At 42.9% G+C, this 27,952-nt stretch overlaps 1 protein-coding gene across 6 annotated transcripts in view; it reads right to left on the bottom strand.

Annotated features, from left to right (window-relative positions):
* Positions 1-27,952, bottom strand: part of acap3b (ArfGAP with coiled-coil, ankyrin repeat and PH domains 3b) — a 49,165-nt gene that overhangs the window by 15,649 nt on the left and 5,564 nt on the right. For all 6 annotated transcript variants that reach the window (XR_015101574.1, XM_086117342.1, XM_086117343.1 and 3 more), the window contains exons 2-10: positions 11,607-11,664; positions 7,247-7,366; positions 6,807-6,860; positions 3,239-3,297; positions 2,869-3,052; positions 2,643-2,687; positions 2,438-2,533; positions 2,169-2,243; positions 1,281-1,292 (exon numbers count right to left, since the gene is read on the bottom strand). Coding sequence is in view for 5 of the 6 variants with exons in the window: in XM_086117342.1 (XP_085973468.1) it covers positions 1,281-1,292; positions 2,169-2,243; positions 2,438-2,533; positions 2,643-2,687; positions 2,869-3,052; positions 3,239-3,297; positions 6,807-6,860; positions 7,247-7,366; positions 11,607-11,664 (703 nt within the window). In the remaining variant the exon portion in view is untranslated. The remainder of the gene's footprint in view (positions 1-1,280; positions 1,293-2,168; positions 2,244-2,437; positions 2,534-2,642; positions 2,688-2,868; positions 3,053-3,238; positions 3,298-6,806; positions 6,861-7,246; positions 7,367-11,606; positions 11,665-27,952) is intronic.

The raw sequence follows: 27,952 nt of genomic DNA, 5'->3' as shown, positions 1-27,952 counted from the left end.
ACTCACACCTAGGGACAATTTAGTGTGTTCAATCAGCCTGCCATGCATGTTTTTTTTGGAATGTGGGAGGAAACCGGAGCACCCAGAGAAAACCCACGCAGGCCCGGGGAGAACATGCAAACTCCACACAGGGAGGCTGGAGCTGGAATTGAACCCGGTACCTCTGCACTGCAAAGTCGACGTGCTAACCACTGGACTACCGGGCCGCCCAGAGCCTAAATATGTCTTTGTAAATGAAAGCTTAGATAATTCCAGTATCTCTGAATACAGTGATGAGAAACGAGGGTGCTGTGGCACACTAGTGTGCTGTGAGAGTTCAACTTAATTTGCTGCAAACATATTTATTATCATTAATAAATCAATATTTGGCTATCAATGCAAGCAAACAACACAGGCAGAACAATTAAATGTGCTTCCACTAGACGGCAGAAGGTACAATCCACCGGCTGTCAATTATGCAACAGTTTAAGTCATGGCTTTCTGCAGCTTTGTGTTCAATTAAATATGAGACGACCATCCTTTCAGTATTCATACTGTCCATTTTGTTCCATTTTGGCTTGGTGCGATTCCATTTTTCACACATAAAATGGGTGTCTGGGCTCAACAAAAGTTGGGAAAGACTTTAATATAATATGGTCCCTATCAGTCACTTTACCGTCATTGTGAGAGTTATAGGAAATGCAGTCGGTCAAAAAATTGTCATTACAAAGACATAATTGAGTGTGTGTGTGTGTGTGTGTTGGTAGTTGTTAATCAATGCGGAACAGATTGAGTGACTGATCTATTCAGAGCAAGTTTATGGAGGGAGCCACCGAGTGATGACCATAAACCTGAATGAATGGGTTTGTTGCAGATGGTGTGTTTATGTTTGTGCTGGTGTGAGACTGCGCAAGAGAGAAACATATACACACACACACACACACACACACACACACACACACACACACACACACACACACACACACACACACACACACACACACACACACACACACACTCAACCAAAAGAGGTCGACCGGCCAAGCAGACACAGACATGCACACATGTTCGGTGAAATCCTGTTGCCAAACAATCATCATCCTAAAGAGCGTTTCATTGGAAATGTGACACAAAAGTACACATTCATCACATTGACTTATCTCAAATTCCCTCAGACACTCATGAAACGGTTGCACAAAGGTAAGCACTAAAATGTCTTATCCATCTGTCTGAAACGTCTGAAGTGATTCATGTCCCGATACACAATGGATGTGTTTAGCGTGTGGTCAAAACAAACTCACCTGCATCAGAGTCTGAAGAGGAATCGGACCGGTTGAAGGCAAAGGGAGAGAAACACACACATTGCATTAGATTACATTTCGATTTTTTTTTTACACACCGAAATGATCATTTTAAAACACTCTTGCAACTGCCATAAAGTTTGCCTGTAGTGTACCGAAGAACGAAGTGGCAGGTTTTCCACATGAATCATGTAAAATGTTCACAATGTAATGGGAGAATGTCTCGCCGAATGTTCTGAACTCCTGCTTTTATGGCGTTGTGTTGAGCACCGTTGTTGTTTGAGCTTAGACGAAGGCCAGAAGCAGCCATGTTCACCAAATCTGGCGAAGAAGCCTTCGCTTGGCAGCTACTTTGATCAGAGGGATGCGCCAAGTCAGGCAGAAAACCTACTGGTCCAACAGATGGATTATCTTTGTGAGGCATCGCAAAGAAAAGAAGGGCTTTTATTCGGCAGCCTCACCCATAAAATACATCAAACCACCACCGTGTGAGACGCTTTTCTGTTTCGAGTTGACCAATGAGTTGAAAAAGAACAAATGGGATGGAAATGCAGCACGCGGATAAATGATGAGTACTTGGCGCTTCCGAGGAAAGAGATCCAGACCAAGTTATGTCTGACGTCACTTAAGCTTATTGTTGAAGCCCTAAGTACTTCACTCATTCACCCCCAAAGACGTTTTTAAACGTCTTTTCAGGCTTGGTCCATAATTGGCTGGTACTGAATGAGTTAATAAATGTAATAATACTTGAACTGCATTTAAACACACACCTTGTGACCATATTTAACAGAAAAATCAGCAAATCGGCACGTGATTGTAAAAATTACAACAATAACAACAAATTTGATATGATGCAGCAAGGAAGTTCAGAACGTGTTCTTCTCTCACCCTTTGCTGGATGAGGGCATGCTTATGCTCCAACTCCCTCTTCTCCACTGCTGAGTCGATGACGAGTTGATCCAGCTGCACAAAGCAAGAGTAGAAGCGGAGCAAATCAGACCATGGTCCATGGAAATGGGAGCCACATTAATGGTGAAACTTGAAAGAACTAGCAGATGCTCTGACATCTGGAGGGAGCAGATTAAAACCAGTCATAGAGGCAGGCTGGCTAAACCAAAGGAGTTCTGTTTATTTGGCATGTTGGTGGTTTTCCTCACCTGGGCAGCCAACTTTTTCATGTAGGGGTCAATCTCATCCAGAATGTTGAAACCTTGTTGGAAAAGAGTGTACTGCGCACGCATGAAAGACAGCATCTGCACAGGTTGAGAAGCATTCTGTTGTCATTTCCAAAAACATGTACATTGGAGGAGTTGTACCAGTATGCTCATGTGAAACCGAGGGAGATAAATGTGAGTTTCTCACCGCATCCAGGATTTCAAACTTCTTTCTGGCCTGAAGCACATTAATCTGTCAAGAAAAGAACACAGCACTTTAATTAATGCAGCTCATTTAGTTTAATGGTTTCATTTTTTTTTTTTTTTACTACAATTAAAAAGTGCCAGAAATTCATGAAATGAGGTTGAGTAGCTGTGGAGCATTAGCGCTCCCTTGTGGACATTTTTTGTATGCCAGCGTGCATGTGGCCCACCTGCAGGACATAGTCCAGGGCAAGGTGCCTGAAGGCTTTGCGGCTGAGGACCAGAGCTTGCGTGGCCTCCTCCGCCTCATGGACCTTGTTCCTGGGGGCCTGGGCATTCTTCACCTGAGCCAGCTCCATGTCCTCTCGCACGCGATCAAACTGCTTCTTGGTATCCTTGAACTTGCGCACGTCACTTTTGGGGAAACATGGCACACTTGAGTCGTTGGAGGCTTTTCACTTTCATAAGGTGTCACCCATGCATTTTTCATATCATTTATCCTCCTTATGAAACTTAAAAGACATGGAAACGTACTATATGCATCATTTAGGCCAAGAAGGAAGCTCCGAAATAGAAAAATCCAATCTATAGAAGACTTACTCTTTAATGAAAGCATGAAGCTGCTGCTTGATTGACCTCTGAGCCTGGTCGAACAAAATCTGTGGAAAAACAAGACAGAGACATGATTCTCACACCAAGTACCACTTCAATAATAATTACTTCTCCAGGTACTATCATACTGACTAAATACAGTACAATTAACCTGTGTATCTACCTGTTGCCAGTTACAAAAAAAAGAGCGGTAGATTTGTGTTCAAATAAACTGGCCCAAACCACACGTTTATTTGTGAGTAACTTGAGACAAGACAGTCATTATTTTAGTATTCATACATTTTTTCTCTTTTTTTTTTAATGCATTGACATTTTTATCGTGTAAATCATGTTTGGGGGTTTTCCCGGTTGGTAAACACTGCAATATATTTGTACTGACTTGACGTCATGAGGGGGTACAGTACAAGCTGTAGTTTATCGGTCTACCACAAGATGGCGATCTAAACTTGTAGCCCTTGGAAGTGACGATGCATGTTTCGTGGGAGGAAACGTGAAGAAGATGAAGGCACATTGATAGACACGGGAGAGTTCAAACATATGTAAGGAGTGTCTGTGCAAGCGGTTCAGACGAGTAACAGACAGTTGTTTGCATCACACTAAGGTGTTTCCCTTATGTTTACGCTGAATGAAGGAGCAAAAGATTTAATGGCGAGCCTCTCAGGATAAAGCAGTGCAGTTATTCACATCTACAAGAACAAGCATATCGTTGAAGTAATACTGTACTCCCATGACAGTGCCGATCACACCAAGGCATTCTTATCTTAAAAGGTGCACTTTTATTGGATTCCATTACATTGCGCAAGTGTACTTAGTATTGCGGCTGGTGAATTTATGTCTTAATACCAATACTACTCACTGTTAGATTTAGTGGAATTACACATCACATTCGTGGACAAGATCGGCACAATATCATTAGAAATGCTGATTACAGGGCGGCCCGGTAGTCCAGTGGTTAGCACGTCGACTTCACAGTGCAGAGGTACCGGGTTCGATTCCAGCTCCGGCCTCCCTGTGTGGAGTTTGCATGTTCTCCCCGGGCCTGCGTGGGTTTTCTCCGGGTGCTCCGGTTTCCTCCCACATTCCAAAAACATGCATGGCAGGCTGATTGAACGCTCTAAATTGTCCCTAGGTGTGAATGTGAGTGTGGATGGTTGTTCGTCTCTGTGTGCCCTGCGATTGGCTGGCAACCGATTCGGGGTGTCCCCTGCCTACTGCCCGAAGACAGCTGGGATAGGCTCCAGCACCCCCCGCGACCCTAGTGAGGATCAAGCGGTTCGGACAATGAATGAATGCTGATTACAGTTTAGTCCTCATGAAAAATCAAAACACTAACCTTGATAACTGCAGAGAGAAATGTTGCAAATGGTGGGAAAACAGCATTACTGGGTGACTGTTGCAATGGACAACCCCAGTCAACAAGCTAAGCTTTATGTGTTGGGGCGGTTCGAAGCGCTTGACAAAACAACCTCTGTTTACCAAATAAGATCCAATTTTACGTGTTGTCCTGGATCGCTTGTGTTTACTTCAAATGTCTCTTCCTGTTTTTCTTACGGAGGTCAGCAAATAGGTTGTTATTCTATTGTCTGGCAATATAAATTCAAGCGAGAGGACGATTAGTACCGTGATGGGAATGCTTGGTACTTTCCACAGTGGTGAGGTTGCCAGCCCACTCAGAAATCTAAAGCAGCTCCATCGGGCCACTAATCCAAAAGTTCCACCCAAACCTGTTTTGGATTATGGTGTCCTGCTGGGCGTGACCCCCACATATCGTCATGTGAATTCGCGTTGACTCAAAACACTCGTGTCACGTTCAGAGACCCTCCCTGCTTATTTCTGCGGACGACAGGCAGCGGTCCAAGGATACGCAACAGCTGCTGACAAGCATATACCATCTGTTCAAATAGACAAATGAGTAGAATTCATAAAGTTGTTTTTTGGGGGGGGGGTGGCAATAACTATGAAAATTCAGTCAGTTCCTCAACTTCTACAAAAAAAGGGCAAAAAGGATCAACCACAAAGTCGGCCATCTGGATTGTACTTAGTCACTCATCTTTGCAGTAAAAAAAATAAAATTAAAAAATTAAAACACAGTGAAGTTAAATCCAAACAGTATAGATCACCCTAGCGGGTTAATAATATGTTACCACAAAATATTGAAAAATATGCTTTCAAGATAGATTTGACAAACAACCCGTTTCACGCTTAAACTAAAGTTTGACTATTCATCGGATATCTACAACACATATTGAGTCTAGCTGTTACATGTTAACTAAGAGGGCGTGCCGTAGCGTGATTCGAGGGTCTTGAAAACGACGATCAGCGTATTTATGACACCACCAACCCCATTAAATCCAATGTTACAGCAAACAGAAAGAGCGATTAAATCTAACTGAGCTGATGGATCCTCTTGTGTTCAGCGCACATTGAGTTGATTTGAAAAGCCTAGAGAGGTCAAACTGGATTGACCCTTAGGGAGCAAAGGAAATTGAGTCAAAGAGAAGAGAGATACAGTGGGACAAATGTAAGACAATCGTTTATTGTCATTGTTATTTGTCTACTTACGGAAGTTTGGGTTTTTGAGTTGAGCTAGCAACACTACGCTAAAATCAGAAGCTCCCAAGGACAGAACATTGTCACTAATTCAAGAGGTAACAAAGAGCACACGAGATGCGGAAGTGCATTAGTAAATGAGAAGAAAAAAAGCAGAAGATAAAAGCCTCCCGCAGGTTTAAAACATCAAAAAAAGGGAAGCTCGTGAATGCAAGTAGCCGTATGCCGAGCCACATACAAGGCACTGTCATTGTTATCAACAATTCAGACGAATCGGCATATCTGGTTCCTATCCTATCCACTGCAACGTTTGTCGGGCATGTTAATTCCGCATATTATCAATGTCAACACCAGAGGATGATGACAATCTGTCATCTAAGTAATTCTTGTAACTGCATTTTCAATGGTAAATGGGCTTTACACTGTTACCACATTCACCTACTGATGACGCAGCATCAGGAGCAACTGGGGGTTCAGCATCTTGCCCAAGGACGCTTGGGACATGGTGGCAATAGCCGGAGATCAAGCCACCAACCTGCGGTTTGGGAAACCACCACTCTACCACTGAGCCATGCCGCCCCATACGCAAGAAATAGGTAACACAATTCCCACAAAGACATATTTCTTCCATCCTGACCCCTGAGTCATGCCAAAAAGTCCAGAATATGATTGTGTGCATGTGTTTTAAAGCATGTGTGTGCAATAGTTACATTTTAGTTATTTTACACAACGAGCGAAACATGTGGTTTGAATCAGACACATGTGCACACACATCCACTGTCACTGAATAATGTCACAACTCCAACTCTGTGTGTGTTTGTGTGTGTGTACATAAAGTGTTTTAAGCGGAAGTGGATGTCTCTGTACTGGCTGCCCTTTTGGGGGATAGGAGACAAAACGCTGCTTCATGTTGATCATTCCGACTTTGGGTGCAATATTATATGAATGTTGAGAGTAGGGCTTAGTATACGGCTGAAGCGTGTTGAATTTGAAATTCAGTTCTCACCATATGGTAGTTGACGATCTCCTGGAGGCTTTCGCCACATTTCTCAAGGCAATCCTGCATACACAAGCACATTCCCGCATTTTAATGTACAGTATACGAAGCAAGTAACTGATTTAAGGCTCACGGCAGCGATAAGGCTAAAGTCATCGAAGCACCCCCGACCCTCCAAATGTTTTCCTAAAACGCAGGCGGCGTTTTTCAGCCGTGTAAGCACGAACATCTCCCGTCCGTATGCGGTTGCGTGTCACGCTTACGACAGCTGGACGGCTCCTTGTCTAGACAATATTGTTTATGGAGCTCTGCTTGTTTGATTCATGTGGGGAACCGCCGGAATGTCCTGTTTGAGTCAGATAGATGAGAAGGTGACCCCGACCTACATTCGTAGTTTGTATGTTTGCGTGTGTCCGACATGGCGACAGAAGCGACGTGTGCTCACTCACCGATACCATCTCTTCTTTCTTGCACTGCTGAGACAGGTCCTTGATGCCGTTGACAAAGAGCTTGTTGGCGCTGACGTAGGCCCTGCCGGCCTCGATCATCCCGCTGCACAGCTTCACCAGCTGAAGGGAGCAGATCCAAAAGTGGACAAAAAAAAAAAAACAACACCAAGGATGCGTTCTATTTAATTTAAAAATTCCCCGCTTTACACAATGCGACACAGGGATGATAATAATAGTCACACTGGTTACATAAATCAAACAAAGCTTAGGTAGACTGGCAGTTACAAAGAAAACACACACCTGTGTTGTGGCCAGCGCAGACAAAGACTCTGGCGCAACCCAAATCACATAGTGTCACTGTTGGCCAGCATTTCATTTATTCCTTTTTTTTTCTCACAAATCTAGATGATTGGTCGAGAACACAGGTGTCAAACTCAAGGCCCTCGGGCCAGATCCGGCCCACCACATCATTTCATGTGGCCCCCCGAAAGAAGATCATGCGTGTCAAATGGCATGATCCTTGCTAAAAACATGTCAAATTGTGATGTGTAATAAATGAAATTGAGATTTTGAATCATTTTGTTACCTATAAAATTAAGAATGTGATAATAAAATTAAACGTTTTTGTGGTTTCACTGTCATAACGGCCCTCCGAGCGAACACGTAACTAAAAAGTGGCCCGCGACAAAAATGAGTTTGACATCCCTGGTCCAGAATGTTATGTTTTCAATCCACACATGGGTATGTTATTTGTTTTCAAGCAATTGACTCAAGATGGCGCTATTACATACAAGGGGTGCCGACATCAACTGGTTTGCGCAGTGGTGCAAGAATACATCGTCACATGGCACAACTGAATCCTTTTTCTTCCAGGTACCGGCATATATTTAGATTACACACAAATTTCACACGAATGGCATTTTTAGACCGTTGCACAATAGTGAGGGATGATCGCCTTAAGTGTAAACAGTCCATGCTCAACATCCTGCACATTCCATCTAACATTCTTTGAAGGCACTCACTTGTGCTTGTCATTTGAAAGACGGAGACTGGCCAAAGAAACACTCCTAAATATTTACAAGCGTACTGGGTCACTCAAGTTGTTTCTTTGCCAACTCATTTTTTTCACTCAAAAGTGGGTTTTTTTTTTCTTCATTTGTGGAATTCACATCCGGCAAACTGAACACATAGTATTAGTTACTTTATCTAGATTGTTTGGTTTTAATAATATACTGCTCAGAAAAAAAGGGAACAATTAAACAGCACAACGTAACTCCAAGTGTCCCCTTTATTTATTTATTTTGTTTGGGAGCAGTTTGTTTTCACTTTTTTAACTCCCTAATTATTAAAATGTTATGGCTGAACAAAAGTAAAACTGAATTGGTGTTACTCGTTGACTATGATTTATTTCTTCAAGCAACGGAAGGCATTACACGTACTCATTTAAGCGCGGTGATGTCACTTTTGACAAATAACAGAAATAATGTCATGGGGTTTTTTTTGTTGGTTTTATTTGAAGGGGGTTGGAGAGGCAAAACAAAAAAAAGCAACCCTCTCAACAAAAGCTGTCGATTAGGTAATTCCAGACTAGGAATTCAGGCAGTAAAGTAACTCAGCAAAATTTTCCCATCACATGCTAAGTCGCAAAGAAGTGAGCCGTCTTTGAGGGTGTAAACATGTAAATTATGGGGTGCAGACAGCTCAAGAGTGCTGTGTGAAAACGATGCATTCCCACTTTGCGGATAATATGACGCGGCAGAATGGCACCGTCTACAGCACTTGGAAAGAGTGCGTTGCCGGGAACTTGAAATCTATGCAGAAGAGGGAGTCAATAAAACCTTTTAATCATCTCATGTAGTGCAAAAGCTCGTCAGCATCAGGCAATGCCTAATGTGCTGTAGTTTCGTGGCTGCTCACAGAGAAGTAAGCAATGGCCGGTCACGGAATTACTGGTAAGATACTATGTAAGTCGGAATGCCTAATTAGCCCTTACATGTATATACATAAGCCAAGTGAGCATCAGACATAATGCATTAAAATTAAATGTACATTGGTCGTTGCTTATGTCTGAATCCACACAACAGCGATTCCTGGCCTGCTCTTTCACAACATATCTGTCAGTGAGGTGGCTGACGGGAGGCAAGTGATCTCATCGTGTGCTGCACTGAGCCCCCGGGGTCTGAGCATGGCCATTACAGGCACATATATGTGTCAGCTTGTCAACAAATGGGCCGAAAGAACCACAGGGGCTCCACTTGGGAATCGCATTGCTACATCTGCTCAAATAAGACCAAATAGGTTGGGTTAATTGACCGGAAAAAAAAAAAAGGCATACAGTGAACCCCTGGGTATTTGCTGTTTATTGTTCGCCAATTCTCCTATTTGTGATTTTTTCTGGAACCTATCCACTGTCATTCAAGAATTTTTTTAAACTCATCTATTTGCTGATTCTGCGATCAGGTCAAAGCCTTGTCTTAAATAACAGCAGTGCTTTGGTGACATATGGCGGCATCCATATGCAATTACAAAGCTTTAATGGGCGGGCAGTTACTCACAGATTTGGCGTTTCGTGACAGGGCTTGCCCCCCACTGCGCGAACAGAACATTGCCCAAAAACTAGAGGCTGATCGTTCTTGAGGAGCACGATTGAGAACTTCCGTAAGACTTAAAGGATCACGGGACAAGTTTGTAAGAGAATCACTGCTGTGCTTTAAATACAAAGTACATGTTGCAAAGAAAGGCAGCACGGTGGACCGAGTGGTTAGCGCGGCGGTGAGAGTTCTACAGTTCAGGATTTCTCCATTCATGAAGACTCTAAAGCAGGGTGTCAAACTCGTTTTTTTTGTCGCGTGCCACTTCGGAGTTATGGCTTCCCTCAGAAACTGGTGCAAAATCTCAACGTTATTTATTACCCACGACAATTTGACATTTCGGTACAGATTTCAGCAAGAATCATGATAGTTGACACACATGATTTACTCCCGCGGGCCACATAAAATGAGGTGGGGGGCCGGAACTGGCCCCTGGGCCTTGACTTTGACACCTGTGCTCTAAAGTGTCCACAGGTATAAATGAGGGTGTGAAGTGTTGTTCATCGATAGTATATGTGTATATTTTTCTCATTTCAATTTTTGTGCTGTCAGAATACCGCCTGAGGCAGTGTGAGGACATCCCGTCAAACCAGTGCGAGGACCTCCTGCTGCCAGAACAAATGACCGGAATGGAACCCCCCCACCCCCCCACCCCTGCCCCCCAGGGGTGACTCAGATCATCATTCAAAGTTCAACAGAAGGTCCCAAGGTACTTGGGAGGGTAATTTTTGTGAGTGGGCGGATGGGAATGTGTGACCCACCAGCCTGCTAATTTAATTGCAGAACCATTGATGACCCTGAGGTTAACTGCACACTTTATCTCAAAGACCAAATTCAAAGTCGGGACTCAAAAGAACTGCGACACTATATAATGGTCCAACTCGAGAGGGATCGAATGAATTAAGATGTTTGGTCGTCAACTCTCATGTGCTTAAAGTTCAGCTTAAGTTAATAAAAAAATAACTAAAATGGTGGTGGGTGAGAACAGAGATTCGTCTTGCTAGCTTCCGCTTTTCTGGCTGCCGCTCGTCTTAAAAAAGTCATACCAGCGGCCGGACCTTTGGCTGCTCCACAGAGCAAGAGAGTGTGTATTTTACACCATAATGCTGTAGTTTGTCATTATTTAAACACAAATAAGAGATTAATAAAGTTACGTTCCTCTGTTGACAAATCATAGCGCAAAATATGGCATCATACTAAATTGCCATGAGAACACACTCAGGATGTAATGTAGTTAATAGATTCTGACTCAGAAAAATGTCTTTGCTTATCTAAAAGAGGCATTACCTCAGCTCGGAGACACCCAGGGGACAATTAGCCGCGTACATTCACTTTACATCGAGCACTATATTATATTAATCGAGCAAGACAATCATGCACGAGGACATGTCCTCTGCATGTCAAGTTTGCTTTTAAACAATCCGACAATTATTTATGACGATGGCTACACATCTATATATTAATAAACATTCTATTCTGGCATATTGTCAAATCACTGACACGGACAGAAAATGGCAACAGAGTAATAACGGGTGACTGCGAATGATTCTATGCTGCACTCGGTGTTGTTTGGCTATGCACGAGCCAATTGGACGGAGCAGCGCACATCTGGTTTTAATCGCCTGATACAAAGAAAAGCAATTAGAGCTCACACATCATCTAAGCACTGATGGCAGTTTTTCAGGGGAACATTAGGATTCAGTCACACAAAAACATATTTGTTTTAGTAATCCGGTACAGTGGAGGGGGAAAAAAAAAAGAAGTCATACCTTGTCCAGCTTTGCCTCGATCTCCACCACGTCTGTCTCCACATCATCAATGCCGGCCCTAAGACAAGAATAAACAAAAGTTTGTGAAATAATGATAGACTTGCGCACACACGCACACACGTGTTTTGTTTTTTTGTCAAACGATCAAAGTCTCTTAGGCGGTCAAACCTCAAAATGTGACATTCCAAATGTGTTTGAGTGATCAATTAATGGATCAAGAGCTGTCTATGTACACACAAAAAGAAATTGTGTGTTGAATTGACTGAATTTATGGTGAAGCTGCCCGATGACGGCGCCGTTTGCTGTTTTAGCCAACCTCGTAGCGTCGACAGTATTTCAACCCGGTTGCAACCAGACACCATCCATTACAGTTGCGCAGACTTGCGCGTTAATCCCAATGATGACGATAAGTGGCCATGGCCCAGCTGTAAAATCAATGAATGACATCATGCGGAATTAAAGATCCTCGTTTCGGCGCTCATAAAGTAAACACAACGGCAGCAGGAACAGGAACGGGGGTTTTCATTCGGAGTCAGCATCTAGTATTTCATGGATGAAAGCACCTCAGAATGCAACAAGTCAGAAAACATTCCGATTTTTGTCTAACGCATGCAAACATCAAAAAGGTCTCCAGAAAAAAATCTAGAAAGTAAAAATATCAGCATTATTCAAGATGTGCTAGGATTTATGTGAATTCCTCAATGGCAACATCTGCAGGAGCTTATTTGGATTGGATCCAGCCAGAGTTCAGCGTCACACCCCGCACGGGCTGCTGGAACGAGCCCCTCATATCACCAGACCCTTCAAGGATGGCGATGACCTCATCATTAAATGGCAAAGCCAGCCTCGTCTGCGACACGATCGCACCGGGGTTACACCCTGATTGCGGAGCTGACCTGCGGAACTGGAAAAAGAACACACTCGACCGCACTCGTCGCCGTTCCAATTTCAAGTTCGCTTCAATGTCTCGCTCTAATTCGGAACGATTCCAGAACAAAAAAGCTGGAATGCTCGCACACCTGCTCCAGAGAGGAACACTCACAGAGTTCCTTTTTGTTCCCGGACTTTTCAATTAATCGCTTGGCGATGCACAGGCACACTCAGCGAGAAAACAAATGTGTTTATCCAATTTGCCTCAGAACAACATGCTCCTACCACAGCGGGGCGAGCATGTGTGTGGTCTGCGCAGGAGGTCCGTTTTGTGTGTGTGTGTGTCAGTCTGTGCACGTTTTTACACTTGACTACTGTTGCGGATATGCACAGTCTACCATCAAACCAACCCTCACTTGCGGCTCTTCACTCAAGCAGGGAATCAAACACATCTGCGTGGTGTTCCGTTATAGCTCGCAGTAGACACGTCCAATGTCAAACAGCTATTCGGTGTGGGGGTCCATAATCTCATTAAATCAAGTATCACGCATGCCGCACTGGCAATGAGACGTGCGCTGGAGGTGGCGGCCAATAGCTTGAAAGACGAGGCGGATGCAGGCATCCTTCAATGTGGTTTGGGTTCCAGCTCCAATTTAACCGTTACGGAATCGAACCCTGCACCTCCGCACCGTGAGGCGGACGTGTGATCCACCGCGCCGCCCCACGAGAGACTTGAGGGATTTAAATCAGGAGAACAAATAACTCTCCAGCATGATCATGAATGATGCTAAAATAGAATGGGGTGGACCAATATCAAAATAGTTTCTACAGAGGTAATAATGGTCAGTTTAAACGCCCCCCCCCCCTCTGCTTTAATACATGTGATGCTCCAGTTACTTCTGAATAAATGTAGAGTGGCTTTCAGAGCAAAAGCCTCGAAGCAATTCAGCATTGACCAAAATAGAACTCGGGATTGGCAGAAACAAATTGAAAATTACGATGTGGTGTGAAAGAAAATGACAGACAGAGGATTTAAGATAAGCAGTTTTTAATTATTTTTGTGACTAAGCATATTTTGAAATATATCTTTTTTCAAAGCATCATCATTTATTTGTGTGGAAACATATATGCCTCAATAGATCCATTTCCTATGCTGATGATTGTGTTCAGGGTGTTGGGAGCTAAAGCCTGTTACTGCTTACTTCAGGTATCTTTTTTTTTTGTAAACTTTTGGGGTCATCAACAATAATGTGATTTTTTTTTTCAGCACATTTTTTTTTCAACAAACAAAAATAAATGATTAAAAATAGAACTCACCATTATGCTGAATGTAGTTGTTAGCGGTTAGAAGGAGCCATTCACGTTTTACTCTTCAACGAGCTAGCCGGTCACGAGTTTCATAGCTTTGCATATTTTAAGACAGGACAACTATAATCAGACTCTCAAAATTTTAAAAACTATTTTTTTTAAAATTGCTGTTTCTATTTCACTTTGAAGAGGCTTGCATGTTTTGCAAGTGACCATGCTACCAGTCTCATTTTTACTAAAATATTATCGTCCACTGACGACAGCAGTCGGGCAAGTCGTGAGTCCTCTGCCAATTGACCAATCAGAAGACGAGATGCCAAGATTGCGTGATGAGCACTTCCTTGACTTGTAGCTTCAAACTCATCAACTAGTTGGCTAATCGGTTCTACTCTGACCCTGAACTTGTCGCTTGTCAACCTTACAGCATATATAGAAAAACAACCATTCATACTCAATGTTCACGCTGTCGCCATCAGCGTGTGGACGGACTGTATAAGGAATAAACTAAAGCTTTTAAGAACGATGATGCAGCTAACCAGCCCAGTCAGAATGGGGGGGGGGGCACATGCTTGTTGCCATTGGTAACATACAGTAGAAGGTCTAACATTATCAGCAATAGGGGAGGGGAGCTTCATGTGCCCTCGCGCCACATGCACACTCATCAGACCCAACAACCATTCATAGTCTATTCTGGTCCTGTCACTCTGTGTGTGTCCATGACCCTTGCGTGGAGATCTTCCTGCATCTCTTCACATTAGTGTAACCACGTGCGCACACACACACACACACACACACATACACAGAGCATATCTTGCCGTCTACACACCGAGTCCGCTGTGTCTTGCAGACTCGATGTGTCACACGGCATCCTATCCACATGAGCGTCAGATCAAGGGCGAGAGAGACAGGGGGGGCCAGGAACAACAGGGCCTCTGATACCAGTCGAGCTTGGACCCGGCGGCAAAAATACTCGCATGCAGCAGGGCATCAGCCATGAATGAGATGAAATGGTTTGTGTCTGTTACACATTGACGGACTGGACGCATGATAAAACAAAGAGACAAAAAAAAAAAACACTTAGTCCAAACAGAAATGCAGCATTTCCATCTGGCTTCAAACAAATCCAGCAGTGCATATGCATATATTTGTTTAGTGATAAAGCTTGGTGTGTTCCCAACAGTTGGATATATTTAATCCCTACATTTTTAATCTGTCAGTATTTGTGATCTGACTCAGCAGATCAAGCTATGATGGGCAATGACCCATTTTATTTGTTTATTTATTTGACAGACATCAGGTGGATGAGAGCACTTGCTATTACCCCCGTATACAGGCACAAAAATGGTTCACGAGCACAATATGACAGATGAGGCCCACACAAGACCCACAATATAGAATTTCTTGACGTCTCCAATGTTTTCATGTCTCAGAGGATCAATGAACTGTAAGATTTTAGAAAGACGACTGCCGGGCTGGTAGAACTGATGAAGAAAAAAAAAACCAACTGAAAAATACAAACTTTTGCAAGCAGTTGGTGATAGAGTGTTTTATTTTCATGAAGTGTCATTTTTCGAGACCAAAAAAAAACAGTCTCTCTCTCACACCCCCCCCCCCACACACACACATCTCATTTATAATTACACACTTTCATCCACCCACAAGTTCAGCCTGCACACGCGTGAAAATATCCCCTTCTCGGAATTCCAAGTAGGGAGGCAACCATAGCAACCGTTCATTGACCCAAATCACCATGGCAACAGGCATCGGCATTACTCACGCCTTTTTTAAACTGACCAATTTCCTCTTTGTCTGACATGATTGTTCTTGAGCATCTCCTCGCCACTCCCCGTAGCTTGCATTTATATTCAGTTTAAAAAAATGTGTTTTAATCCAGTGACAGGATGGCTTTTATGGGCAGGTTTGCGTCACATCACTTTTTGCATCTTCTCGTGCGCACGTGTTAAGGCTGCAGACACAGCGGGGTTTGTGAGCACACGTGCGAGTCTGTCTACGAGATGACAATGAAACAGAACAGGAAACTCATTTGTGCATTTAATTGGACAATTTGCGAGGTCAGCGCACAATCGCCACACCATTAAAGAGCACACAAAACGAGCTCAGTCTCCATCGAAAAGAGCCTTGAAATAAAGGATCCTCACATTTGAAACACACACCCGCCCAAACACGCTGCCTTTCGACACCAATTGCGAGTTAAGGCAAACACTGGTATCTTTTGCGAGGCTTACAAAGATGCCTTCACTGCTCCCCCTCTGCCCCGGCCCCACCCCCAACCCTTCCTCCAAACACACAACAAGCATCACAGTCTTTCCAAGGAAAAACATTTAACTGTTCCGACATCTGAGGATGATAGTTGTGTGTCATGTGATTTTAATACATGTCATGATGGGCGAGACTGGTGATCCACGAGGATCTCCAAAGTCCATGCATTCTCGATATTGCTAGCCTAGAATGAATAAACACACATTTCAATATGGTGTGGGAGGGGGAAAAAAATTTAATTATCTTTGATGGTGCTATTTTGGAGGTTGAGCTCCCAAAGAATAAATTCAAGTACATTTTGTGGGAATGCTCGGTCATTAAAAATTGCATTGAAATAACCAGATCAATCAAATAAAAAAAAGATTTGAATCACCGCTTCACTTTCAACCTTTGAAACGAACGCACTGAAACATATGACCGGTCAATGGTTAATTTATGAACGCCTCGAATGATGCGGTGACAGGATAGAACAAAAGAATCACCGCAAACACAGAGCTAAGTGAGAAGATGGCTCCTCTGCTGTTCCCTGTTGCACTTTCTATGAACTCAATGCATGTATAAATATTTCTGGCAGAGAACATCAGGGATGTGGAAACGTCATTATATCATTCCAGAGAACAGGCCGGCAGGAAGCGTGCTGGAAGGCCTCGGAGCGTGAAGCGGGCAGAAATGATCTCTCTCGAACATAATCTGGTGGCATCTCAAACCAGGTGGCACTTCCTTTTGTTGAAAAGTGCAACATTTGGCTCGCTCTTTTGCGCCAGGGCAGGAGGGCAACGGTTTAACCGGGGAAAAGCCCTACGTTGACTTCCATTATGTGTGCTGTCAACACGTGAGTCCGAAAAAGACACCGGGGAGTCATGAAATGACAGTAAAAATGATCTGAACAACAAAACGCTCCAAAGTGCATCCAAGCATGCGTCCTTCACTTCCAGATGCTTCCCAAATGTGCGGTAACGGAACCATGTAGTCCGTTTATGTTGAAATAACAACATCAATATTATTTTGATGGGATACTGGGAAACGAGGGCGTCATTGCAACGGTAAGCCACAATCCCCTACTTCGGTCAGCTATTATATACGATTGGTGGACCAACTAGGACATGTTGCATGAGTGCCAGCGTCTGTGCTCACCGTCCCTTGACACGCACCAAAACACTCAAACGTCGTGATGATTAGCATAGGAAAATGGATCTCGACTAGTGACTGGCACAAAAATCAACGAGTCAATTGCTTCTTTTGAATTTTGTGTGGCTTTTGTTGATTTACTGGATCATCACTTTAAGTTAAAGCCAAGTTAGGCCAACAGCAATCTTCAGTTGTCCGTCCAAAAAGCGGTTGTGCAGACAGTGGCATCAAACAGAAGTTTAGAGCATTGATTTTGTTTTCTATAACTTTATATGACTTGTACGGAGAATAACATGGCCGCACCGCCTGAAGTCTTTCAGTCTGTTGTTCTGTTGTGCTGCTTCCCCTTGTTCTTGAGCACAGCATAGCATCTTATGTTTAATGCAAATCCATCCATTTTCTACCCCGCTTGTTTGTATCGACTTTGGTGAGAGGCAGCGTACAGTCTGTACAGTCGTCAGTCAAACGCAGGGAACATATAGACGAACAGCTATTCATAGTTTTTTTAATATGGGGGAGTAGCGTAAACCCACACAAGAACAGGAAGAACATGCAGGCCACCATGCTAACCGCTGTTCATCGTGCTACCGTTGAACACATCTAGTATACAGTAAGATGGCACACAATATTCTTAGAATAAATAGTGGACTGACAGTTTCTATCCGACAAACATTTTAGAACCAAGGCTGCAAATGGCTGACAAGCGGTCCATGGTGAACCCCGCCTCACGCCCAAAGTAAGCTAGGTTAGGCACCCGCTCATCGGCGACCCTAATGACAATCGCCCAACCGAAAATTGACGGCTGACTATAAAGAAAGATTTGCCAATTCGTTGAATATTAATTTCCCCTTGATATACCCGCGACATTTTCCCAAATGCACATTGCTAGTTTCAACCAGTTTTGATGTCACAGCTGTGGCCCAGGCGGAGCAGAAACTTCTGACGTTCAACCACAACGAGCTCAAGGGCTTGATCATGTTGGGTCACGCTGCACTCACACACCCAGAGGAATGTGTGGCTCTACATCTTTGCTCACCACACACTGTAAACGACTGCCCACGTCTCTGTTAAGAGGAAATGCGAAAAAACGAACGATACAGAACTATGAATGTGACTCTGATAGACCGGAGTCATATCACAGAGATCATCAAAATGACTCGGCACAACCGGTTGTTGGTCAAAGAAGAAGAGCATGACATCGGCTACGACAAGTTGAGACCAGCACTGTGGTACACCCGCTAGACAGTATTACTCATGCTTTGACATTTGGACATTAAAAAAAAGAAAACAAAATAAAAATAGAACTCGGTCAAGTTCATTTTCTCCAAGGTCAAGGAAATGTTATCAAGACGAAAAAAAAAAATTTTATAATGTGATGTGATAGGCTCCAGCACGCCCGCGACCCTTGTGAGGATAAGCAGTTTGGAAAATGGATGAATGGTTGCATCTGAGATCAAAAACACTCCAAAAAATGTCATATACATTTATATCTCCTTCTGAAATGTTTAAGTACAACTAATATACCAAAAAAATGTCTGATGGAGTAGAGTGCTTTAGAAAATGTAGTTCAACACTAGCTGAATGTCAAAGGCCCACCTCTTTGACCTTCACTGCCCCCCCAACTGAGCATAAGTCCAAATGCACACTGACGCAGGCGGCATGAGAATTGAAGAGGAAGGAGAAGACCCCCTGTGGCGTGTACTGTACGCTCCCGTTCCCAGCCATAAGTCACTTCTGTGCTCTTAGCGTCCATCCCGCCTACAGCCAGCTGACGGTATCTAATCGCAAGAGCCGTGGGCTGTGTTTGGCTGGGATGGAACCTCACAAGAAGACAAACAAGTCCGGACATTGACAGAAAACTCAAACGAGTAGCCTGTAACAACAAAATGTATCAAGCTTTAGGCATCAATCATCACGTCTTTCAACAAATGGGAAATAAGATTTGAGATTGCTGATATAATGACTGGCCACATCATTAGGCACACACAGTCTAATGAGCTGTACGAAAAAAATAAATAAATTGTCTATGGCATGATAATAATGATCAGTTGTTTGTTTATTGAATATATAAAATATACAATACTGCAACAAGTTGTGATGAACAATGTGAGAGATTTATTCATTAAACCATTTTTATTGTTGGCGTTGTAGTTTATAGTGGTGTAAAACTGTATATTCTTGCCAATGTGGAGACCTCAGTCCTGTGTCTTTTTCCTATTAGATTTTTTTTTTCTCCGTTCCACACAAAATGTTCACACCACACAGTGTTGATGCCAAATTGATGACCAAACCATCTCTGTATTACACCCCCGCATGCCCTCAGGAGAAAGCCAGGGAAGAGAAAATAGAATTCCGAAAGCAACGTGGAGCTGCCTGCACAGAAAAAGAAAACCAAAACGTCACAGCTGTCAGTTGGATAACTGAGTGGTGGTGATCAAGTGCAGGAGTTTGGAATTACGCCACCACTGCAAAGCATCAGTTCGTACCCATAATGCTAACGTACAGGAAGTACAAGGTTCTCATTTTACACAACTGTCTATAGGCACAATACAAGGAGTTACCCAGTCCTTATCCCATTTCATTTCTAAAACGTCAGAACATGTTTGTGAGCCTTAGTATAACAATGTTCACTTACAAAAAGGAAAACTTGCAGTTTTATCTTGTTGTATACTTTTAGAATCAAGTATTCTACCACAAATAAATGAAAGCAAAAATCTACTTTCATGATCAAAAATGTACAAGTGAGTTGCAGGTATCATTTTTATCCATTGGGGTTTGCCATTTCACACAGTTCACTGTAGTATCAGTGACTTTTTCGTGTGCGTGGCTTCAAAAGGCAGGGTGAGTGACATGGGTGTCAGAGAAGGACTGTGTAGAGTTGGCTAAATATTAACTGGCTAACCTTTTAGCTAGTCTGCGCGGTAAGTGACTCGGCATGAGAAGTAGGCATCGGAAGCTCGTAAATGAATGTGCTAATTGTGTGTTTGTTTTCTTGCCGTTTTCTGATACAGCAATTGAAATTGTACAGACAGTGACCGCTTGCGGGGGCATTACAATACTTTCGAACTAGCTATGGTAGGCTACATCAACTTAGCTAACATGGATATCCTATCGTCTGCATTGGCGATTGTAGACATCCAGATGTGGCACATTTTTGACTTCATCTTTTTTTAAGTGTGAAATGACATCAAAATTGGGCATTTCCTGTACTTTCCAGACTTTTTCCTCCTGCCGACATCATGCCAACTTATTTCTTCACGGAGTGATGCTTGTGTCGCATGACTTGCCGATGCCGTGGGCATAATCTGAATGAAAATGGGAGCAGCCGCTTCAATGGCTGGTTTATTCATCACAAAACCGAGTTTAAAGCGGAAATGACGCATTTCCTCTTACATTAAAACAGTTTATATGACGAATGAGGATATGTTTAAGCGGTCACCTGATAAATGTTCGACTGATATTTAAAAAAAAAAAAAACTACGCTACAAACACATCTCCTTATCTGTGTGTCGTGAGGAAGGAAATGGAATCTGCTGAAGGGGCCACACAGAATGGCTGCACACAAAGCACACAAATCTTGTCCGCATAAACATTTACACTAAAACAGCAGTTCGCATTGCCTCTTTGAATGGAGGATGTTCCATTTGGGTCAGCCTGATTTGCCAATTCATCCCGAGCAAAGTACCTCCCGTGACACCGAGGATAAGGTTTTCCGGTCGTTGAGAAGATCCTTTTACAGCTGAAGACAAAGAATAGATTTTCACTTCTGAGGACAGAACTCATGTCCATTTGAGTTTCAGAATGCCATCAAGATTCATGAACAGACTATAAGAATTGGGACACCTGGCCCATATTCAGATGGAGCGTTAATAATTCCTTCATAATTCCTAAATGGCAGAGAAAATGGATTCTCGTCAAATAGCATAACCAATACGGTAACGCATAATGTTTCTGATATATTCAGAGTAATTATGCAGTTGCATTGTCTCGTTTTGTGGGATGTGCAGAATCCGATTCCCCCCCCCAAAAATGGTTAGGAGATTATTTTGCATGAAAAGTCGGAATCATCTTACATTTGGCATCGATCTCGACAACATTTTCAAATCATGTTTGCTCCCCAAAGCCTTGAAAAATCCTGTCTTGGCGCACTCTTTGCTGTCTGTTTTTGTTTCGACGGAGAGGGATCAGCTGTTCAAACAGATGACACTATGTCACCATAAACGGACCAACAACATTCCAACTATTTTGTTTAATTGCAGCAAACGACATGTGGTGGAATCTTGAAATTCCTTTGTCAACCAGACCAAGTTGAAAAGAGGCGAGCATTCATTCAACGGCACAACAGATGACACAACTACAAGTCGTGTGATCAAAATCTCAAACTAACTTGCAAAATAAACAAAAAAAAGAATTTGAAGTGTGACTTTATTCCTCTTCGATAAGCCGACGCAATCACTTTTCTCATCTGTGAGCTACAATGCTCTTCGCTCCAAAGTCAACTTCTGGCGGCGGTTGCCGTGAAATTTTGTGCTTCTTTCAGCCAGACGCGGATCTTAATCTCCCTTCTTCTGCGGCCCAGAATCTCTCCGATACAACCTTCTCATTCATCCGGCTACATCTGGCCAGTCCAATGGGATCTACGCATTCACTCATTGGGTTTCCCGCCATGACTCTGCATGCACATTCCAATGCAATAGGATAATACTTCCCTTCCTACACCCAAGACAAACTGTCCATTACTGATCAGTGACTTGGCCTCAGCTGTTCGGATTTTTTTTCCCCCCACGCTTGAATAGGATTGGCGATCCATCCAACAAATGGAAAGAGGCACCCTTCCAGCCTGTACGAAAAAGTGCACGTGTGTGACATTGCGGGGGGTGGGGGGGGGGGGGGGGTCGAGGGAAAGGTTATGGATCCAAGAAAAGTGTGCGACTGCTGACAAGGCATATGGGAATGTTGTCATTTGGTTACAAGGAATTCCGCGGAGATCTGAGGCAAAGGCGAAAGCTGGAGAATGTAGGGAGAAAAAAAAGGGCCGTGACAAGGGAATCCATCCGTATCTGAGAGCAAAATTAGCGTCTGTCTTGTTTGGAAGATTGGATTCTCAATCACATGTGTGGTTTTCGGCGCCATAATGTTTTTTGGAACAGTGAGGTTCGGGGCTGGTGCGACGCATGATCAATGATGACACACCGAGGAACGACCGGGAAATCAAAACCACTTCAATAACCAAGGGAGGAACATGTTTCACTGAAAATAATCTTAGTCAGCTTCCAAAACGCTTTGCTTTTACCAAACACAGCAGTCCACATCGGCGGAGGGAGAGAAACCGAATCGATGACTAGAATGAAAAAAAAAAAGAGCAATAAAAATAGAAATAGAGATGTGAAGAAAGCCGCAGACTTCCAAACTAAACAGCAGAGCTCAAATAAATCTCGTGAATTCAATTCCAAATGTGAGGAGATCCACCGGATTTCAGATGTGAGACTTTGGTGAGCCAAAGTAAATCTCGCAGGCTCAACATCATTTCTGGACACGATCCACACCTGACCCTCCCTCAATAAGCCGTCTTCTTCGTCCGCGCCAGCTGCGTCCTCTTCTCGTCGCTGATGAACGCGTAACAAAAACACTCTCGGTATTAAACCCCGTGTATACAATTTATTGAGACCCAATATGAGAGCCGCAGCCATAAATCTGCCTGCTGAGATTTGATTGACAATGGATGTTTAGATTCTTGGGCAGAACGGTCATCACGGCTTCTTCGCAGCAAGATGGTTGCCGGTTTGAATCTCAGCTCGGGCCTTTCTGTGTTTGCATGTGTTGGCTTGAAGCAATTTGTGTAAAATAAAAGCACTACTTGGCTGCAACCAGCAGAGGCGCTGTTGCTTTCGTCTTATCTCGGTTGTGGTCTGAAGAAGAGGGTGAGGGTCGTTCACTTGTAACAGCTGAGAGACACGTAGACAATCTAATCAAACACTGTAAGCATGACCGATGATGAATTTGCATCACAGCAGGAAGGGGAGAGCAGGGCAAGTAATAGCTAAAGAAACAAAAAAAAAAAAAAAAAACAAGAGCATCTGTCTGAGTTATGAAAGAGAAGATGACAAAAGAATGAGAGTTGACTTCTGTCGCTTCTATTCACGCGAGTCGGCCTGTCCTTTTTCAAAGGCAGGAAGAAAGAAGTAAATGACACCAGATGATTGCTACATTGAGAGCAGACAAACATCCACTTCAATCACACTAATGGTAGAGGCAGTGAAATTTCATCATTAAACAACGCGCAAATGTGTGTACGCTTTTTTTGTCTGTTTGAAACCTCACGAAGTGAGCTTGTCACAGAACTTGACCCGCAAAGTCCACTGCTCATCTGAATCCAAATTGACACTGTGAGGGGGATTGCATCAACAAGCCTCAAAAAAATTCGGCGGACCGGCAAGAAGTCGAGGTTCTCTTTCTGGCAGAAAATTCGCTTTTATTTCGATTCGACTACATTTGGGATATACAATGCCCTACCTTTTTTTTTCTGCAGAGTTAGCTTGACTCGGCTAAACTTTTCAGCCCAGGAAATGACCCCGTTTTAAATATATCTCACACCTGTATGACCTAGGTTGAGCTTTAAAGTGCGAAAAACAAACACGTTCTCAGTTTCCACTGTTTTCTCAGCGTTCAACATGTGTACAAGCGTGGAAAGTCCTGAGAGCGTTTATTCATGCGTGGCCTAACGTGTGACGGTCAGCGCCGAGGCCTGGCCAACACGGATACATTCCACATATTGCACAACGACTGGTGTCTGTCATTTAACGACTTCCTGGGAAGCGAGATCTCGACTCCCAGAATGAATTTGGGAGTTCAGAGGTCAGATAGTGCCTGCAGCTTGAGTTGAAAAAAAAAAACCCCTGAAGAATCAGGTCATTCATGAGTCCGATAGCAACAAAAGATAAAACGGCTGCAATAAAACAAACAGGAAAGGTTTGTGACATTTTTATATACAGTATATCATATATATGCATCAACGTAGCTTTATATGCCAAAAAATAAATAAATAACTTCATATCCCCCTGAAAGTCAACTTGTGGGTGTGAAGGCGACACTTTGTGTGCGAGCGTTCATGATGTGTGTCAACTATCCAGTTGATTTAATCGGAGAGCGCGGTTTGCCGATAATCCTATTTTATATCGGGCTTCCACGCTAAGTCCCCGCAGAGGCACGTGCAGCCGAGTGGCAGGAAAGCTGCTTCATCGTGGGTGCAGCGAAAGTGTCCACGTGCTGGAAAGATGTCAAAGCTACCGTGTGTCCCACAGTTATGTAAAGACCCTGTATGGAAGAAAAATGTGCTCGACCCACGCATCGCACAGGGATTTGTGCAATCGTGCATTCAGACATGCTTCATTTAAAGGGGTGTGCTTTGTGTCAAATAAAAGAGATGGTTAGCATTGCGCGGTCATCTCTCTATCCTTTTTCTGTACTAGAAATCTGGACTCAGTCCGGACTGACCACCAGACAATAATACGGTGGTTGTGATTCCTACGATATACGGCGTTTACACTGCATTCAGCAAATGTTGGCATTAAAAAATAATAATCGATAAAAATCCATCAAACTGATGAGGCCATACATTAGTAGCCAATGAAAAGATATTTCAAGAGCGCAGATCTCCTCTAAGACATATAGATTAAAAAAAAAATCTATGCATGAAGGGCGGCAATCAATAGCTTAAGGAAGTGATGAGAACATATAACATTTCTTTAGGTCTCAAAACATAATAAAATGATATTACAGCAGAATGAATTAAATGTGTCTGAACTCTGAACGTGATCTGATTCTCAACTTATTTTTAACTTTAAATTGCTGGATCAAATACATCTTCAACCTGGTTTGGTGCGGCAGCTCCCTTATTTACTGGACAGGTCAAATTTTGCTCTAATCAACAAACAAATGTATACGCTTTTTTTTTGTCTATCATAAAGAATAGGATGTGTTTACATTTTGAAACAAACTGTCTGACACCAACCAATGTCACCAAAACTCAACGGCAATGTCTTCCCAAGATTACCTTTGCATCATTTTAAAAATCCAATAAAACCTTTTACAACGAATCCAACAAAAGTTGGACAATTTGGGCCAAACTTTCAAAAAAACAAAACAAAAAAAAAAACATCTGTGAAGTTAAGTTGGAGATCTCAACAAACATAATGCCACTACTCAAGGATATCGGAGGCTGAAAAGTCGGCAATCATTAATGACAGCCATAACAAAGCCGCTCAAGACAAACAGTATTCAATTCTCATTTATTTCCTGTCTAAAAGGACTGAGCGGCTTCTGATGAGAATCTCAAAGTCCATCACAAATCAGTGACAGCTTGCCTGCATATCACCACCTTCCCCTTTAAAGGAAGGGCAGCGCTGGAACACGCTATATTTAATAAGTCTCCATAAACCTAACTGATTATTCTTGCCAATAACAAAACCACGATAAATCGGAAGCCCGTGTTTAAGAAAAAAAAAATACCCACCACGGAAATGCAACCCTGAAATGCAGTGCCGAAAGTACACCAAAGAGGCGAAGGAGAAATGATGTTTTTCTTCCGTGACACATCGGAAAAATGACATAAATAAATAAATAATAATAATCGGCAATGTAAATCTCAGTTATGTGACTTTGACTCCTGGGCAGGCGGCGGTCAATTTTTTGAGAGGGGGGGGGGGGGGGGGAATCACAATTTCACAAAAGCGTAAAAATCAGACACTTATACAACCGCGGGTGAGCAATATGCTTGAGAGTCTGTCAGAACAAACAGCGAGACTCCTGCTGCCCTCCGCTGTGCCACAACATCTCCGCAAGTCTTTGAACTAGCAGGAATGTTTCATGCTCCCGACATGACAGACAGTCTTCCTGCACTTGTGAGGAGAGGCTTCCACTTTCGCATTGCACGGCCGGACACAGAGTATTGATGTGATCTGGTGAGAGGCGTTCTTGATATTTTTTACAAGCACTCATGCCAATAAAAGGTTAAAACGGTTCTTAGGATTGATTGCTAGTTGAAAAGTTACTTTCCTGAAAGGGAGGGAGCTTTGTTACTAGACACAGGAAAGCTCTTTTGGACCAAAAGGTGCTTGTTAATTTCAAATCTGAACTGATGACATGATTCCACAAGGACGAAGACGACATTTAGTGCTCCAGAAAGTGAAAATGGAAGACAATAAAGTGCCCCTCCCTGCCCCCCGTACACTTTATAGCCAAAGGTGTTTCCACTCTTCTGGCAAGACTTTCAACAAGAGTTGTGTCTGTGAATTTTTTTTTTTTTTTTGGGTGGGGGGGGGGGGGGGGTCATTCATAATAGAAGACCATTTGTGAGGTCACCAAAAACGTTTGCAAGCTTGCTTTTACGGCCCTCGCTTTGTGCACTGGGCCACTCGGAAAACTTGATTCCGTGTCATTTTGCTGATGTGCGTCTCAAGACTTGTCAACGCAGTGATAGCCCAGAATATTAAACATTTACTCATCAACCGTTATTTTAATATTATCCAACCCTTTTATGCACCCTGTAACCTGATACCATGATACCACCCCCACCCCCCGGCCTGGAGAAACGCTCGAAAAATGTTCTGAAATAGAGATTCCTCAATTAATCGACAACTAATCGATGAATTGGTAAGAGACATTATATTCTCAAAATTTCAACCTCACATGAGCAAATCTCTGATATCTGTATTCCTTCATGAATGCGGACTGATTTATTTTTGTGATTGATCCAAATAAGACATTTGCAAAGATCTACTTTTACTTTGGAAAATCACGATCAATATTTTTGCCGATTTCGTGACATGTTTCGGACATAATCAGTTAATGTGTGGGCATTTGCTGAAATGTCAATTTGAAATAATGTCCTGGTTTGAACAAAGGGATAGAAATCTAAATCATTGATTAACACCCCCCCCCCCCCTCCCAAAAAAAAAGACAGATGAATTCATTAGTAAAATAATTGTTAGTTGCCGCGGGCTTGTAGCTCAGCTTCCCACAAGTCACCCTCACCCTCTTCTTCAGACCACAACCGAGATAAGACGAAAACAACAGCGCCTCTGCTGGTTTCAGCCAAGTAGTGCTTTTATTTTTCACAAATTGCTTCAAACCACGATTCATCAAAATTCAGTCGAGATCAGATTACACACAAAAAAAGATGGAAGTGAGAACAAACAATATCAAATCAATCCACAAATTTATTGTGATCACAAAAACGACTACATCTAGTATAAATAAATTGCTTGACCTGGCTATACCTTCGAAAGAAAATCTACATCTCCATCCCGCAAATCTGCAGAGATTACGGCCAAACGCATTAGTTGCTTCATTCATGGTGTTTTGCCAGATTTATAAGGCGAACGGTTCAGAGGAAAATGCAGAATTCTTAAGCGGAGCTGTGCATTGTTAAATCATCTTTCAATTTAAGCCATATATGTACAGTTGGAGCAGAACTGGATAATTCGACGTCAACAGTTGTTGGGGTCTTGCTGTCGCAGCACATCCTAGCCGGTGGTTGAATTTAATGTGAGTGCTCTGGAATCCTTCTTCATGTTTGCTGATGTCTATTTCCAGCGAGGTTCTAAGGGTCAATGGGGGGATTTGAAAGTGTTTTTTTTTCCCCAAATACTTTTGAGCAGCAAGGACATTGTGTGAAAAGACAACTTCATTCTGCTGTCACTTCATCACGTTACACTTTCCAGACTCCAGCACAATCCTGGGAGACAACTTTCCCGCCTCTC

Source organism: Hippocampus guttulatus, chromosome 8, assembly GCF_054856545.1.
Source record: "Hippocampus guttulatus isolate MCC_2025c chromosome 8, RoL_Hgut_1.0, whole genome shotgun sequence".
In the NCBI taxonomy this organism is placed as follows: Eukaryota; Metazoa; Chordata; class Actinopteri; order Syngnathiformes; family Syngnathidae; genus Hippocampus; species Hippocampus guttulatus.
This window is presented reverse-complemented; position numbering and strand designations above follow the sequence as displayed.